At 41.2% G+C, this 15711-nt stretch overlaps 1 protein-coding gene across 1 annotated transcript in view; it reads left to right on the top strand.

Moving 5' to 3' along the window:
- The window catches only part of kdr (kinase insert domain receptor (a type III receptor tyrosine kinase)), a 39066-nt gene extending 34068 nt beyond the window's left edge, over positions 1-4998 (top strand). The window contains exon 28 of the mRNA XM_056603190.1: positions 189-4998. Within this exon, the coding sequence (XP_056459165.1) occupies positions 189-405 (217 nt within the window). The 3' untranslated portion in view covers positions 406-4998. The remainder of the gene's footprint in view (positions 1-188) is intronic.
- The last annotated feature ends 10713 nt before the right edge of the window (positions 4999-15711 follow it).

Here is a 15711-nt window from a genome sequence, read left to right on the forward strand (position 1 = left end):
ATCCCTGATGATGGATGGCTAATTAATTTCTACCAAATTGCCCTCAATAATAATAGCTCCGCCATGCATCTACCATCCATCCAGGGATACACATGTGTTTGATTCTGTAGCTACAGTTTATGTATACACTGTTACAGGCTTTCATGAGTTGATGAACTGTCTCCTCGTCCGCCTTGGTTTTTTCCCAGCCAACTGCTACGCTGTAAAAGCAAGGAGTCTGTGGCCTCAGAAGCATCCAATCAGACGAGTGGATACCAGTCAGGCTACCACTCCGACGACACGGACATGCCCATATATGCCAACGAGGATGTGATCATGAAGCACAGAATGCTGAAGAATCCTCCGTTGCCATCGAAAGCAGACAAGTTTAACGTTGATGTGCGCTATAGCACACCGCCGGTGTGACCACACATTTTTACCGCTGTCCCCTGTCGACCCGTGAAGTCTGCCCACTCCCTGCCCCAATTCTGCTGCCCTCCCAATGGAAGACCAATTTTGAAATATGGCAACATCACAGGCAATGGTCCTGATAGCAGTGATTCTATGGAAGCAAATCACTGCCATCATTTTTTTAATTTTAAAAGCCATTGTACACACTGATTGAATTCATAAAATTGGAATATTATACTTTGAAAACAAGGTCACCTAATTTATTTGTTTTGAATTCACCTCTTTGAATTTCAAACATGGCATTTTAAGTAAACCATTTTAAAAAACACAAGGTCAAATAACAAAAATCAAATATTCTAAACAGCATATTCAAGTTGTCAATACGGACCAGAAAATTCAAGCCATAAGAATTTGAACTGCAGCAGCAGGGCAAATGCCTTATTTGAATTTCAAAGAGGTGAATTCAAAACAAATATAATCAGTTTTTCTTGTTTTCAATTTATAATACTTCAATGTCATGAATTAAATAGTGTTTACATGTCAATATATACAAAATGTAAAATTCTGACAATTATCGCAGTTTTTTGCTTCCACATGATTCCATTTTACGTTCAACAAACCATTTTGAGGTATATCGTAATGTTGAGCCGATTTATTTGAACCACCATTAAAAAGGTAATCATGTTTACCCAGCCAAGCCTTGGCATTTGGGTATGCCCATTTCCTGACAAGCAATCCACCCACACTTCCTCAATTGCAGGAAATAGCAACTAGGGGGGGGGGCTGGCAGAAGTTATAATTATTACATATTTTTTGGTCAGTTGTGAGTCTGTAGACTAAATCTTTCAAATTAATTTTTGTAACCTAATTCTGACCAATTTTCATTGTACAGCTCACTTTTTTCTATGAATTGCCATAGTTTGCATTGACCTGTAATAAATATTACTAGTTTTTATCAAATAAACACTCTTTTAGATTAGGCATCTTTTGGTCTTATCTGATGGTCAGCATTACTACATACCAATAGGAGTATGCTCATGTGTCCAATATAGCTGAAAAAGGATAGAAACAAAAAAAATGGCAGAAAAGGGGGAGAAACTTGGAATGTGAATAGCATGCCGATAATCAGTAACTAGAATTGCAATCCCTGAAGGTATTGCGGTGTGAATGCTGACGCTGAAATGCTCCGCTACACTGCTGAAGCTGAACGTTGAAGAATCATTACCAGATCAGATTAGGCATCTTTTGGTCTTATCTGATGGTCAGCATTACTACATACCAATAGGAGTATGCTCATGTGTCCAATATAGCTGAAAAAGGATAGAAACAAAAAAAATGGCAGAAAAGGGGGAGAAACTTGGAATGTGAATAGCATGCCGATAATCAGTAACTAGAATTGCAATCCCTGAAGGTATTGCGGTGTGAATGCTGACGCTGAAATGCTCCGCTACACTGCTGAAGCTGAACGTTGAAGAATCATTACACTGAATCTAGGAAATCTGCTGAACATTTTGAAGGTAGAATGAAGTCTACAGAATGAAGTATGAATGAGTTGAATGGTTTTGAAGTCATACTGCTAACGTCTGCTGACGCTGAAATGCTACGCTACACTGTTGAAGCTGAACGTTGAAGAATCATTACAATGAATCTAGGAAATCTGCTGAACATTTTAAATGTAGAATTAAGTCTGTAGAATGAAGTATGAATGAGTTGAAGGGTTTTGAAGTCATACTGCTAATTTCTGCTGTCGCTAAAATGCTCCACTACACACTGCTGAAGCCGAACGTTGAAGAATCATCACAATGAATCTAGGAAATCTGCTGAACATTTTGAAGGTAGAATGAAGTCTGTAGGATGAAGTATCAGTGAGTTGAAGGGTTTTGAAGTCATGCTGATAACATCTGCTGACGCTGAAATGCTCCGCTACACTGCTGAAGCTGAATGTTGAAGAATCATTACACTCAATCTAGGAAATCTGCTGAACATTTTGAAGGTAGAATGAAGTCTGTAGGTTGAGGTATGAATGAGTTGAATAGAGTTCCAAAAATTAAAAAAATGTGTGTGTGTATGTGTGTCTCTTTATGAGAATGGCGGAGCCATTGTGTGTGTGTGTGTGTGTGTGTGTGTGTGTGTGTGTGTGTGTGTGTGTGTGTGTGTGTGTGTGTGTGTGTGTGTGTGTGTTTGTGTGTGTGTGTCTCTTTCATGGACATATTATAAAATGGACAACGGATTCCAAAATGGCGCCCATTAATTCCTATGTAAACTGCACAATGGCACAGGGCAACATCAAGGAGAGATATGCTTCCGCATCATGGGTCCATAGCCACGCCCTACTTCATGACGTACCGGATGCAGAAATATTCTTGTTTTTTAGCATTGATAGCATTGTAGCATCATAAGCGAGAGGTCTGAGTAATCGCAGTCGAATTGTTTACCGACCATCGAAGTACAGGTTTCTAATCCCCCGATGATTCTCTATATGTTCGACATTCGCCGCCAACAATCCCTTTCTCCTCCTTGTCGTGGTTCATGTTCTTGAGGGAGTCAAAGCCAAAGTTCCTTCCCCCCAATTCCTTCTCAACCATGGCTCAGATAACCCCCACAACAGTCTCCTTGTGGAAATACAAGACACGTCAAAGAACCGACAAGAAACACTTGCGTTACAGTGTGTGTATTCACACACACACATGTGGCGCTCGCACGGTCGAGTCTCATTGGCGGGCCAACGTCTCTGGGCGGGCCAGGCAGAGTAAGGGGAGGAGCTGAGATTCTTGGTGACGTCCTAAATACAGACATTCCAAATCAGCGCACTTGAGCCTCCGTTTTTTCAAAGGCGAGCAGAACAGCTAGTGCTCGTTTTACACCAAACGCAAGTTTTAGCCACTGGGGGACCATAGGCAGGCTAGGGGAACTCATATTTATGTTAGAAAACCTCATAAAGTGAGATTTTCATGTCATGGGACCTTTAAGATGAAATATACTCTGAAGTTTCCAGTTTCTGCAAACAGAAGAGAAGGGGTTTAGTTAAGGCTTTGTATCATTAATAAGATGGACTGTGACAAACAATCAATGAGAAACAAAAAAATAAAACTAATTCTTAGTTTAAAGCCCACTCACCACGTCAAGGTGCAGGCCAAGAGTGGGAACATAGAACAAAGACTCACATCACAAACTCAGACAGTCACAACATGAAGAAAACACAAATACATGAAACATGTACATAACTACGAGACTATAGACCCACATCACAAACTCAGACAGGCACATGTAAAAAACATATAAATACATGAAACATTTACATAAATAAGAGACCATAAGATATGTTTGGGTTTCTCTTGTTTTATCTTAAAAACAAAATACATAACATTAAGAAAATAAAAGTAATAATAGATACATTTAAACTCCGTTAGTGATGGGCATACATTTAAATGTACAAAAATTACAGAGGCCACTGATCGGATGTGCTGTTCAAAAATAAATGCTATTAAACTATGCCTTGTCCTCCATTATGCAAGCTCCAAGTCTACAATTGAACAATGTCTTTTGGCAGTTTTGAGTGCTTTATGCCAACTTGTGCTCCGTCATGCAAGATCCAAGTGTCACACTGCTTAAGAAACAGATTCCTTCCAACTGACTATTTATGAAGATGCAATCAATAACTTATGTACAAATAAATGGTTACATTTCAACCAGCAACGAAGTTGGATTGGCCTACACACATAAATAATTGTAATACAACATTGTTAACTGTCGTACATAGGTAGCTAAACAAGCAAATGAAAAATTAAATACCAACGCTGAAATGTTAATTAGACTATTAACAATAATATAAAATGATACCGTAATGCACCTATTCTTTGTCTTTGGATCTTTTGAATAAATGGATCAACATATGGTGAATCACAATGATCGCAAGCAGAGGACCGTAAGAGTTATTGAGCAGCAGCTGAACCAGTCTAAAAATCGGACACGTTAACGGAGCACTGAACTTGGCCCTCTCGGATGCCAGGTCGAAACAACATTTGTTTCACTACAACTCCTTTCAGCTGCACACCCCTCCTTCTCCAGCAAAAAATAATTAGAGAGAACGGCTAATAAAACGCTTGAGGTGGCGTTATGAAAAGAAAAAACGTAAATTTTTTAGGACATGGCACAAAGATAATTATGAGCCTTTGATTGATATCCAGACATTTTTTGCGGAGACACATTCCTGTTCCCCACTTGTATTGGAGTGAACGGAGATATCTACTTCTGGGTCCTTTGAATCGAGGAACCCGTCCAGAGCCCGCTTAAACAGCTGCAATACCAGGCTTGGCCGCTGAGCACTGGTGGATTGTGGAAGTATGCACTGCTCCCGGGGGCTTTAAGAGGATGGCAGAGCTATTGCGTGTGTGTGTGTTTGTGTGTATGTGTGTCTCTTTAAGAGAATGCAATATCATCCCACTGCAGACACAAATGGGCGTTCTCGTGAGGTGGGGGTTCCCGTTTACACAGACTGGAACGCCCCCTTCTTATTCTTTGTCGCCTTTCTCGCTGAACTGTATTAAAATGTCAAAGTGTACTACTCCGAAACCATGTAAATAGTGTTGTAAATAAACTTCCAAAGCTTTTCAAATCTTATTTGGAAAATAACTTCACATGGTGTGTCTTTTTACAATTTGTTCGTTACCAGCATTCATAGTGTTGATCAGCAGTGAAATAGTCCGCCAAAGACGTTGACGTCGCTTAGCAACCCGAAGACGCTGGGGTTGACAAGTTACCGGACTACTACCAAGCCCCCAGGAACAGTAGCCTGGCACCGCCCACCTACCTACTTCCGTTCAATTTTCATTTCACTTCAGTACTAGGTCTGGGTCTGCTTAATATGAATGCGTTCCATGGAAACCAGATTTCTGGCGGTCCAATCAGCAAACAGAGGGAGTGGCTGAGAACGATGACGTCAAGGTCACGCGCCAGTTTCAGTTGTAGTCAGAGGAAGACAATGGAGAAGGATACGAGAGAAGCTATTCGGTCTGTTGTGGGATTGCTGCCGAAAATCGACCAATTAAAGCCGGAGCAAGAACAAGCTTTGCTGAGTATTGTTGGTGGCCATGATGTTGTGGCGCTTCTCGCCACCGGGTTTGGGAAAAGTTTGATTTTCCAGCTGGCTCTGTTAGTGGTGAAGGAGCCGGTCCCGTCGCATGACATATGTCACGACCAAACGCTATGCGATTGGTTGTGGCACTGGGCAGATCCAATCATTTTAAAACTTCCACAGACACCCGCCTCCAAGTGAGTGAACGTTTGTCAATTGAGCAGTTCCAGACCTTCTGTACAAATGAAATGAAGTACGATGGTCTGGTAGGAGCAGGCTACAGGAACAGTGCATACTTCCGCAATCCACCAGTGCTCAGCGGCCAAGCCTGGTATTGCAGCTGTTTAAGCGGGCTGTGGACGGGTCCCTCGATTCAAGGGACCCAGAAGTAGATATCTCTGTTCACTCCAATACAAGCGGGGAACAGGAATGTAGCTCCGCAAAAAACGTCTGGATATCAATCAAAGGCTCATAATTATCTTTATGCCATGTCCTAAAAAAATGTATGTTTTTTCTTTTCAAAACGCCACCTCAGGCGTTTTATTAGCCGTTCTCTCTAATTATTTTTTGCTGGAGGAGGGGTGTGCAGCTGAAAGGAGTCGTAGTGAAACAAATGTTGTTGTCGACCTGGCATCCGAGAGGGCCTAGTTCAGTGCTACGTTAAAGTGTCCGATTTTTAGACTGGTTCAGGTGCTGCTCAATAAAGGCCGATTCATACCTCCGGATCCGGACGAAATTCGTCCGTCACCCCAAACGTTACCTCCGGAACTACCCTTCATACCTCCGTCTGGTTTCAGCGTTGTTATGGATGTTAGGCAATAAATCTTTAGAGGGCAGCTTCACAAATTAACGGCATCGACAATCGCAAACATGACATCTGTAGAGATGATTTTGCTTTGCGTCATCCGAAATCGGCAAAAATGTGCAAAAAGTGTAGGCTTAGGCGGCGGTGGCATGTGACACCCCTCACCAACCCGCAGATTATCTCCTCAAAATGTTGTTAAATGACCAGTTACAACTCATTGCCAAAGCAGGGGAACAATAACAATAAACAATAAAATAAAAATGTCAGGTATAAAGTATAATATAAGTACAAAACGTATGAGTCTGACTTTTGACTCTAGACTGCCGCCTCGATTTCCGGTGGTATTGCTCCGTTTCTCCCGGAGCACTCCGGATTCGTAAGCTCAGAGGCAACGGACCCATTGACGGATGAAGCACCTCCGGGACCGGACGAAACGGTCCGTATCTGTATTTACCGTAGGGTGTGAATGGGCCTTTAAAGGGGTAGTTTGGAATTTTGGACATAGGGCCTGATTCCCAAGTGAGCAATGGTATTCTTTATCACTGGAGACAGTTTTCAACACATTTCATTCAGTCCTTCTAGTTGCAGAGTTCGCTCGTGCTAGGCTAGCGCACGGCAACGGGCAATGCTAGCCTGCTATTAAAAACAGTCTTACCCACTCCACAGTACACCCGAGGTAAATCAATTATAACGCCAGACTATAGATTTAAATGTCTGTGTTGATAGAATAATGTTAGAAATAAAACTAACCTTGCATCGCATGAATCATCGAGGGACTACTTTCTCAGCAGAAGCGGAATTTTACTATAATAATAATAATAATAAATGAAATTTATATAGCGCTTAATATGGTACTCTAAGACGCTTTACATATTGGCCTATCAAAACTATGTAAGACAGACTAGGAATAAAAGAAAAACAGAGGTTAAACATGAAGAATAAGGTGGGAGTTAGGTGGGGAAGGCTAGTGTGAAAAGGTATGTTTTGAGGGCAGATTTGAAAGAAGAGAGGGTTGGAGAGACTTTGATGTGGGAGGGGAGTGAATTCCAAAGGGTGGGGGCAGCAACTGAGAAGGCCCGATCACCCCAAGTCCGTCGCTCAGTCTGTGGAACTTGTAGCAGGTTGGCAGAATTGGACCTGAGGAATCGGGAGGGGGCGTGGTGATGGAGGAGGTCGACAAGGTAGGGGGGGGCTAGGCTGTTGAGGGCCTTGTAGGTGATGAGTACGATTTTTGTAGTTGATTCTGTGTTTAATTGGAAGCCAATGGAGTTCACGGAGAACAGGTGTGATGTGTTCTCTGGAGTGGGTACCAGTGAGGAGGCGTGCAGCTGAGTTCTGGACATATTTAAGTTTTTTGAGGACTTTGTTGGTGGTGCCGTAGAGAAGACCATTGCAGTAGTCAAGCCTGGATGAAATGAAAGCGTGGATGAGTGTCGCAGCAGCGGTAGTTGACAGGTTGGGGCGGAGGCGGGCGATGTTTCGGAGGTGGAAAAAGGCAGTTTTGGTAATATGGTTAACATGGGGGAGGAAGGAGAGAGTGGGGTCCAGGATAACTCCAAGGTTACGGATTTTGGTGGAGGGGGTGATGGTGGAGCCGTCAATGTTAAGGGTGAAGTTCAGAGTGGAGTGAGTGAGGGTGTCAGGACCAATGATGAGGATTTCGGATTTGTTGGAGTTGAGTTTGAGAAAGCTGTTTTTCATCCAGGTCTTGATGTCAGTCAAACAGTTGGAGAGGGTTGAGAGGGTGGAAGGACTGATGGTTTTGGAGGGGAGGTAAAGCTGTGTGTCATCGGCGTAACAATGGAACCGGAGTCCATGGTGACGAAGGATCTGACCAAGAGGAAGCATGTACAGAATGAAGAGGAGTGGACCAAGCACAGAAGCCTGGGGTACACCGTGGATGAGAGGAGTAGTGGCTGATTGACAGTTGTTGATGGCGATGAATTGATGTCTGTCGGAGAGATAGGATCCAAGCCAGGAGAGGGCGGTGCCAGTGATGCCAAGAGTGGATTGGAGACGGGAGAGGAGAATGGAGTGATTGATTGTGTCAAAGGCAGCACTGAGGTCAAGGAGGATGAGGATATTTAGGGAGCCAGTGTCAGAGGATAGCAGAAGGTCATTGGTCACTTTGAGGAGGGCAGTTTCTGTACTGTGTTTGGAGCGGAAACCGGATTGGAAGAGTTCAAAGAGGTCGTTGGTGTCAAGGTAGGTGAGCTATGCGCTGGTTAGTTTTGTAACCGAATCACGACACAAGAACGTAAACAGAGAAGCGTGGGACAGAAGCGCAATTGAACGACTAGGCAACATGGTGGTTCAGTGTGCTTTTAGAAATTGTAGAAATAAACGCTACAGATGGGCACCACAAAGTTTCCACCAATTTCCAGTGCGAGATCCAGAAAGGACTCAACTGTGGCTTGTTGCTGCTGGCTTGGACATCAAAACACCGGCTCGTACATGTACGGTTCGTTGGATACAACAAATTCCTCATAATCGTCTTCAAAAGCAGATGCATCGCTAAGTCCTCCAAACGTGGCCATATCTTGTTAATTGAATACGCTAATAGAATTCCTTCGTTCACTGTACTCTGCGTTTTTAGCAATGACAGTGGCAGGTAAACAAACTTGAGCCGGTAACCTAGGTATCAGTCCACCGCTGCCGTAGCCTACTACCATGGAGCCTACTACCAGGAATATAACACTGCTGCTGCGACCCAGCAATTCCCTCAAAATGCAATGCAATGCAAGGTTGGTTTTATTTCTAACATTATTCTATAAACAGACATTTAAATGTATAGTCTGTCGTTATAATTGATTTACCTCGGGTGTACTGTGGAGTGGGTAACACTGTTTTTAATAGCAGGCTAGCATTGCCCGTTGACGTGCGCTAGCCTAGCACGAGCGAACTCTGCAACTAGAAGGACTGAATGAAATGTGTTGAAAACTGTCTCCAGTGATAAAGATTACCAAAGCTCACTTGGGAATCAGGCCCTATGTCCAAAATTCCGAACTACCCCTTTAACTCTCACGGTCCTCTGCTTGCGATCATTGTGATTCACCATATATTGATCCATGTATTCAAATGATCCAAAGACCAAGAAAAGGTGCATTATGGTATCATTTTATATTATTGTTAATAGTCTAATTAACATTTCACCGTTGGTATTTAATTTTTCATTTGCTTTCATTTGCTACCTATGTATGACAGTTAACAATGTTGGTGTATTACAATTATTTATGTGTGTAGGCCACTCCAACTTCGTTGCTGGTTGAAATGTAACCATTTATTTGTACATAAGTTATTGATTGCATTTTTCGTAAATAGTTAGTTGGAAGGAATCTGTTTCTTAAGCAGTGTGACACTTGGAGCTTGCATGACGGAGCACAAGTTGGCACAAAGCACTCAAAACTGAAAAAATACATTGTTCAATTGTAGACTTGGAGCTTGCATAACGGAGCACAAGGCATAGTTTAATAGTGCATTTCTTTTTGAACAGCACATCCGATCAGTGACCTCTGTAATTTTTGTACATTTAAATGTATGCCCATCACTCACTGAGTTTAGCTTTATCTATTATTACTTTTATTTTCTTCCCTTCTTTTCTTAATGTTATGTGTATTTTTTTTTTAAGATAAAACAAGAGAAACCCAAAAATATCTTATGGTCTCTTATTTATGTAAATGTTTCATGTATTTATATGTTTATATGTTTTTACATTGTGCCTGTCTGAGTTTGTGAAGTGGGTCTATGGTCTCGTAGGTATGTACATGTTTCATGTATGTGTTTTTTTCATGTTGTGACTGTCTGATTTGTGATGCGAGTCTTTGTTCTATGTTCCCACTCTTGGCCTGCACCTTGACGTGGTGAGTGGGCTTTAAACTAAGACTTAGTTTTATTTATTTTTTTGTTTGTTATTGATTGTTTGTCACAGTCTGTCTTATTAATGATACAAAGCCTTAACTAAACCCCTTCTCTTCTGTTTGCAGAAACTGGAAACTTCAGAGTGTAGTGACTACATTATACGTTCGTGTTCCCCTCTTACGGATCGAGTGGGAGGGAACTGGTTAGGAGTCACGGGGGCTAGGAGGACGCTTTAGAGTGTTGCACTAGAGTACGAACCATGCGCTGTGACCGATTGTTCTGTTCTGCTTTATTGGAATAAATAGTTATAATTAAGTTGCCTACGTCCTCCTTTTCCTCCGGCACTACAAGAGTATATTTCATCTTAAGTTAGAAAATCTTTGTTTCCTCATCAGATCCCAGTCCATCATGCTCCTGTACTTGTCTGCCATGCCACCATCATGCCTCATGCATCACCTCTCAGCGCCCTGCCCAGCTGCATCTTATTCCGTTACTCCAGATCTTTCCAGCTCTTTCACATAAGTGACAAACATGCTCCACCCAAATGTTTTTAATATTTTATTAATTATGCATGTAAGGTGTGCTTAACTGGCCTGAAAGGTGCCCCTCAATGAAATGCTTTATATTAATGTAACATTATGGCTCCATCAAAGCAAAGTACACCTGCCATTTACGGTTATCATTTATACTATCCTAGACATCTTTAATCTTATTTACATAGGCCTACAGTAGGCCTGATTTCCTCTGAATGTTTAAATAAAAAAATTCCCTGTCCATGTCAGATCCCTGTCCATCATACTCCTGTTGTTGTCTTCCTGCACACCTGACTGCCTCCTCCATCGATTGCGGCCACAGCCCTCTCCCTGTACAATATTTCATGTTAAATACATTTCAGGATCAAGTTTGAGATTCAGTTTCAGTATTACTTACCACTTATCACTACAATATCATGAGTAAATCACAGAAGGCTGCAAGGCCTCATAGGCAGAAGCTGAAACAAGATACCCAGTCGCAGAAGATTACTGACTTTGTTAAACAGTCTCCAAATAAAAAGACATGCTCTGATGCTGAGAGTGGTGATGAATATCCGTCAGATGATGCATTGGCAATTACTGAGGGGGACAGTAAGGTGATAACATTACAGTCCATCAACAAGAAACTTGACAAACTGGATATGTTGAATGCTATGATGGAGGAGATAAAGGGCCTAAAAGAAAGCTTAGAGTTCAGTCAAGAACTCATTTCAGATTTGGTCAAGGACAATGTAGAACTGAAGGGTAAGATGGAAATTATGGAAGCCAGAGTTGATACCATTGAAACAGTAAACAAGAAGTTGAGGGAATCGCTTCTGGATGTACAGTGTCGCTCTATGAGAGACAACATTGTGTTTACTGGGATACCAGAGGCTGAGGGTAAGAACTGTGAAATAGTCATTAGGGAGTTTATGTCAGACCAGCTTAACATGCCTAGTGAAACTGTTCAGGGTGTCACATTCTCCCGTGTGCACAGAGTGGGAAGACCCTCAAAGGACAGACCCCGTGCAATTGTGTCTCGTTTCGAACACTACCAGCAGAAGGAGCTTGTCAAGGGGAGGGGCAGAGAGCTGAGGAACACCTCCTTTGGCATGAATGACCAATTCCCTCCTGAGATACATGACAGGCGTAAAGTACTTTTCCCTATCATGAGAGAACATCGGAGCCATAATAGCCGCGTTGCCCTGGTAGTCGACAAATTGTACATCAATAATCAACTGTTCAGAGACTCCAGCATCACTCCCTGGTTATTTTAATGTCACAATCCCAGTAGGCCTGTGTATTGGCATGCTGGACTTGTTTTATGGCTAGTTCAAGCATTGATGGGACTTTTTCCAAACCGGGTCTTCCTAAGGGCCTGGCATTTAAACATCTGCAGCTTGAGGAATAAAACACATGAACTCTCAGCAAAATTGATGGACAATGGAATTCATGTAATGGCTATAACTGAAACACACTTGGATAGTACATTTGATGACTCATTGATATCAATTGAGGGTTTTTCCATGTTCAGAAAAGATAGAAATAGATTTGGCGGGGGCGTGGCAATCTACGTGAAACATCATATACCAGTAAAACTAAGACCTGATTTGATGAATGACAACATTGAGGCATTGTGGTTACAGGTTAATTTACCCCATACTAGCCCAATACTGATTGGTTGTTGCTATAGACCACCCCACTCTAGAATAGAATATCTCAATGGAATCTGTGATATGTTTGACAGAGTTGCAGATGAAAATAGAGAAATGTACCGTCTTGGTGATTTTAATGTGAACTGGTTTGAAGATGGCTGCTCTATGAAGAAAAGGTTGCTTGATATGACCAATACTTTTGAGTCAAATTGTTTCCATACCAACTAGGAATGCTCTGAACCGAGATGGAGCTCAATCATCCTCCTGTATAGATCATATTTATACAAATGTGCCTGACAGGTGTTCCAAGGTAATGTCATTGTTAGTTGGCTTCAGTGACCATGACCTGGTTGCTGTGTCCAGAAAGTCAAAGATTCCAAAAGCAAAGTCAAAGATAATCTGTGCTAGGTCATATAAGAATTTCAGCAACAATGCTTTTTTAGAAGATGTCAAGTATGCTCAATGGTCTAAAGTCTGTGTTGAACCTGATGCTGAAAAATCGTTAAATATTTTTATGGATTTGTTCGTACCCATTGTAAACAAACATGCACCACTTAGGAAATTCGCTGTCAAGCCTAATGGAGCTCCCTGGATTGATGAGGAGTTAAAGAACTTAATGAAACAAAGAAATTAGCTAAAAAGATGCTTTATTGCCTCTGGTTCAGTCAATGATAAAAGTTCATATTGTAAAATACGAAATCTAGTTACGAAGGTGATCAGAGAAAAAAAGAGAGAATTGTATCGGCAAAGGATTGATAGAGCCCAACATGACAGTAAGAAATTATGGAAAGTGATGAATGATATTATGGGTCGGAGTACTAATGCTTCTGCATCCTTCATTGAAACTGATAATGGGGTATTTATTTCTAAACCTAAGGAGATGTCAAATTACCTAAATAAGTATTTTGTGGAAAAGGTTGAAAATTTGAGGGGAGGCTTTTGTACAAATGTAAAGAACAAATCGTGTCTGCTCATTGATGATCTCATAATGAAAGGCAAACAGTGTACATTTGAGTTAAATCCGGTTGAAATCAAGGAGGTTGAAAATTTGTTACGATCCATTTCTAAAGACAACTCTGCTGGTACAGATTGTATTGATGGTAAATTACTCAGAATACCTGTTGATTATATAGCTCTTCCTGTATGTCACATATTTAATTCCTGTCTATCTAATGGAACCTGTCCTAAAATCTGGAAAGAAGGAAAAATTATTCCCATACCAAAAGATACCAAATCCACATTCAGTGGTCCTAACTGTAGACCTATAACAATCCTACCTGTTTTGAGTAAAATTTTAGAAAGGATTGTATATAACCAAATCCATGATTATATGTCTAAGAATGATTTGATAATAAAAAGTAATGCACAACATGCCTACAGAGAGGGTCATTCCACCTGCACTGCCTTGGTAAAAATGACTGACGATTGGTTAAGGGGGATTGACAATTCATTGTTATCTGGTGCTGTCATGTTGGACTTCAGCGCTGCATTTGACCTAATTGACCATAAGTTGTTGATTGAAAAACTCACGCATTATGGTTTTGGACCTATGGCAATCTCTTTGTCTGAAAATTATTTATCTTTCAGAACTCAACAGGTTTTCTTGAATGGTACTCTGTCCAACAGCATTAACATAGACTGTGGTGTGCCGCAAGGAAGTTGTTTGGGTCCGCTCTTATTTTCAATTTTTACGAATGATCTCCCGCTTGTTATTCAAGAATCCACTTTGGTTTTATACACTGACGATTCTACACTGTACTATTCTGCATCTACATGCTGTAAACTTAAGTCCGTTCTGTCACAAGATCTGAAAGCAGTGGTCAATTGGGTTACTGCAAATAGACTTGTTTTAAATCTATCAAAAACTGTCAGCATTGTCTTTGGATCTCGGCATAATGTAGCCAGTCAGCCTATGCTTGATCTGCAGATTTCTAGTCAGCCAGTCAAGCAGGAGAGCAAGTTAAAGCTTCTGGGACTTTCTATTTGTAACACTCTGTCCTGGACTGATCATGTTAGGCAGATAGTTGCCAAGATGAGTAGGAGCATTGCTACGGTCCGGAAATGTGCCACCTACTTACCAGCTACTTTACGGAGACAGGTTGTTCAAACATTAGTATTATGCCATCTCGACTATTGTTCTGTTATTTGGGCTTCTGCCTCTAAGACTGACTTAAGCAAACTACAAACTGTACAAAACCGGGCTGCTAGACTTGCCCTTGATAGATCTTACAGATCAAATGTAGATCAGATGCATTCTGATCTCAAGTGGCCTAAAGCTCTTGATAGGTTATCCATTAGGTCCTTGATATTTATTAAGAATGTAATTTCCACTCAAGTTCCTAGAGCTCTTTTTAATGAAATTGTTTTTTGCTCTGATGCTCATTCATATGGTACTAGATCTGCAACAGCAGGGCTAGTTGTGCTCCCACACTGTAGGAGTAATGCAATGAGGAGGACATCCTTCTATAGGTCCATTTCTTTGTGGAATATACTCCCTTCGCACATTCGTGTTATACCTGTGAAGAGGGAATTCAAGAGGCAAATTAAATCCTATTTTTATTTATGTTAAATATGAACTCGGGACTCTGACTTGGCTTGGCGCTCAATGAATTATGTTTTAATGAAGGTGTTTGCGCTCTGAGGTGCCCAGATGCCCATTTATTTGTTTGTTTGACTGTTGCTATGTATTTGTAGTTTTGTCACTACGTTTACTGTATTTGAGTGATGATTAATTGTTAGTATGTTCAGATTTTAATTGGACCCCAGGAAGACTAGTCTGCCGCTTCTGCGACAACTAATGGGGATCCATAATAAACAATAAACAATAAACAATAAACTTGTTTTGGAAACCTGACGTGGGGCTGGCAGCATCATATCTGTCCTATTTATTGCACCCACACATAATAGGTCCATTATACCATGTGGGGTCATTTCAGATTCCTTTGCTTCCTAACACCTTGTGAGTTCCCTGGGTACACCAGCTGATGGGTCTGTGTATATATTGGGCATTTGATTCTCGTTTCAGAAACAGAAATATATTAAAAAACGAGTGGTAATTATTATTTCTGTTTTAACATTCAAAAAGGTATATACAAGGTGCTTTTCTTATAAAGTCAAAAAGGGGCAAACTAATCTAAAATAATAAAACTAATAATAAAATAATTAAACAATGCGACTGCGATCGCTCAGACCTCTCGCTCAGACCTCTCGACTACAATGCTAACAATGCTAAAATACAAGAATATTTCTGCATCAGGTATGTCATGAAGGCGTGGCTATGGACCCATGGGAAGCATATCTCTCCTTGATGTTGCCCTACGCCATTGAGCAGTTTACATAGGAATGAATAGGCGCCATTTTGGAATCCGTAGTCCATTTTATAATTTTCATTATGTCCATGACTACTACCCATGCAAA

The sequence above is a fragment of the Gadus chalcogrammus genome, chromosome 12 (genome assembly GCF_026213295.1).
Source record: "Gadus chalcogrammus isolate NIFS_2021 chromosome 12, NIFS_Gcha_1.0, whole genome shotgun sequence".
NCBI classification, from domain to species: Eukaryota; Metazoa; Chordata; class Actinopteri; order Gadiformes; family Gadidae; genus Gadus; species Gadus chalcogrammus.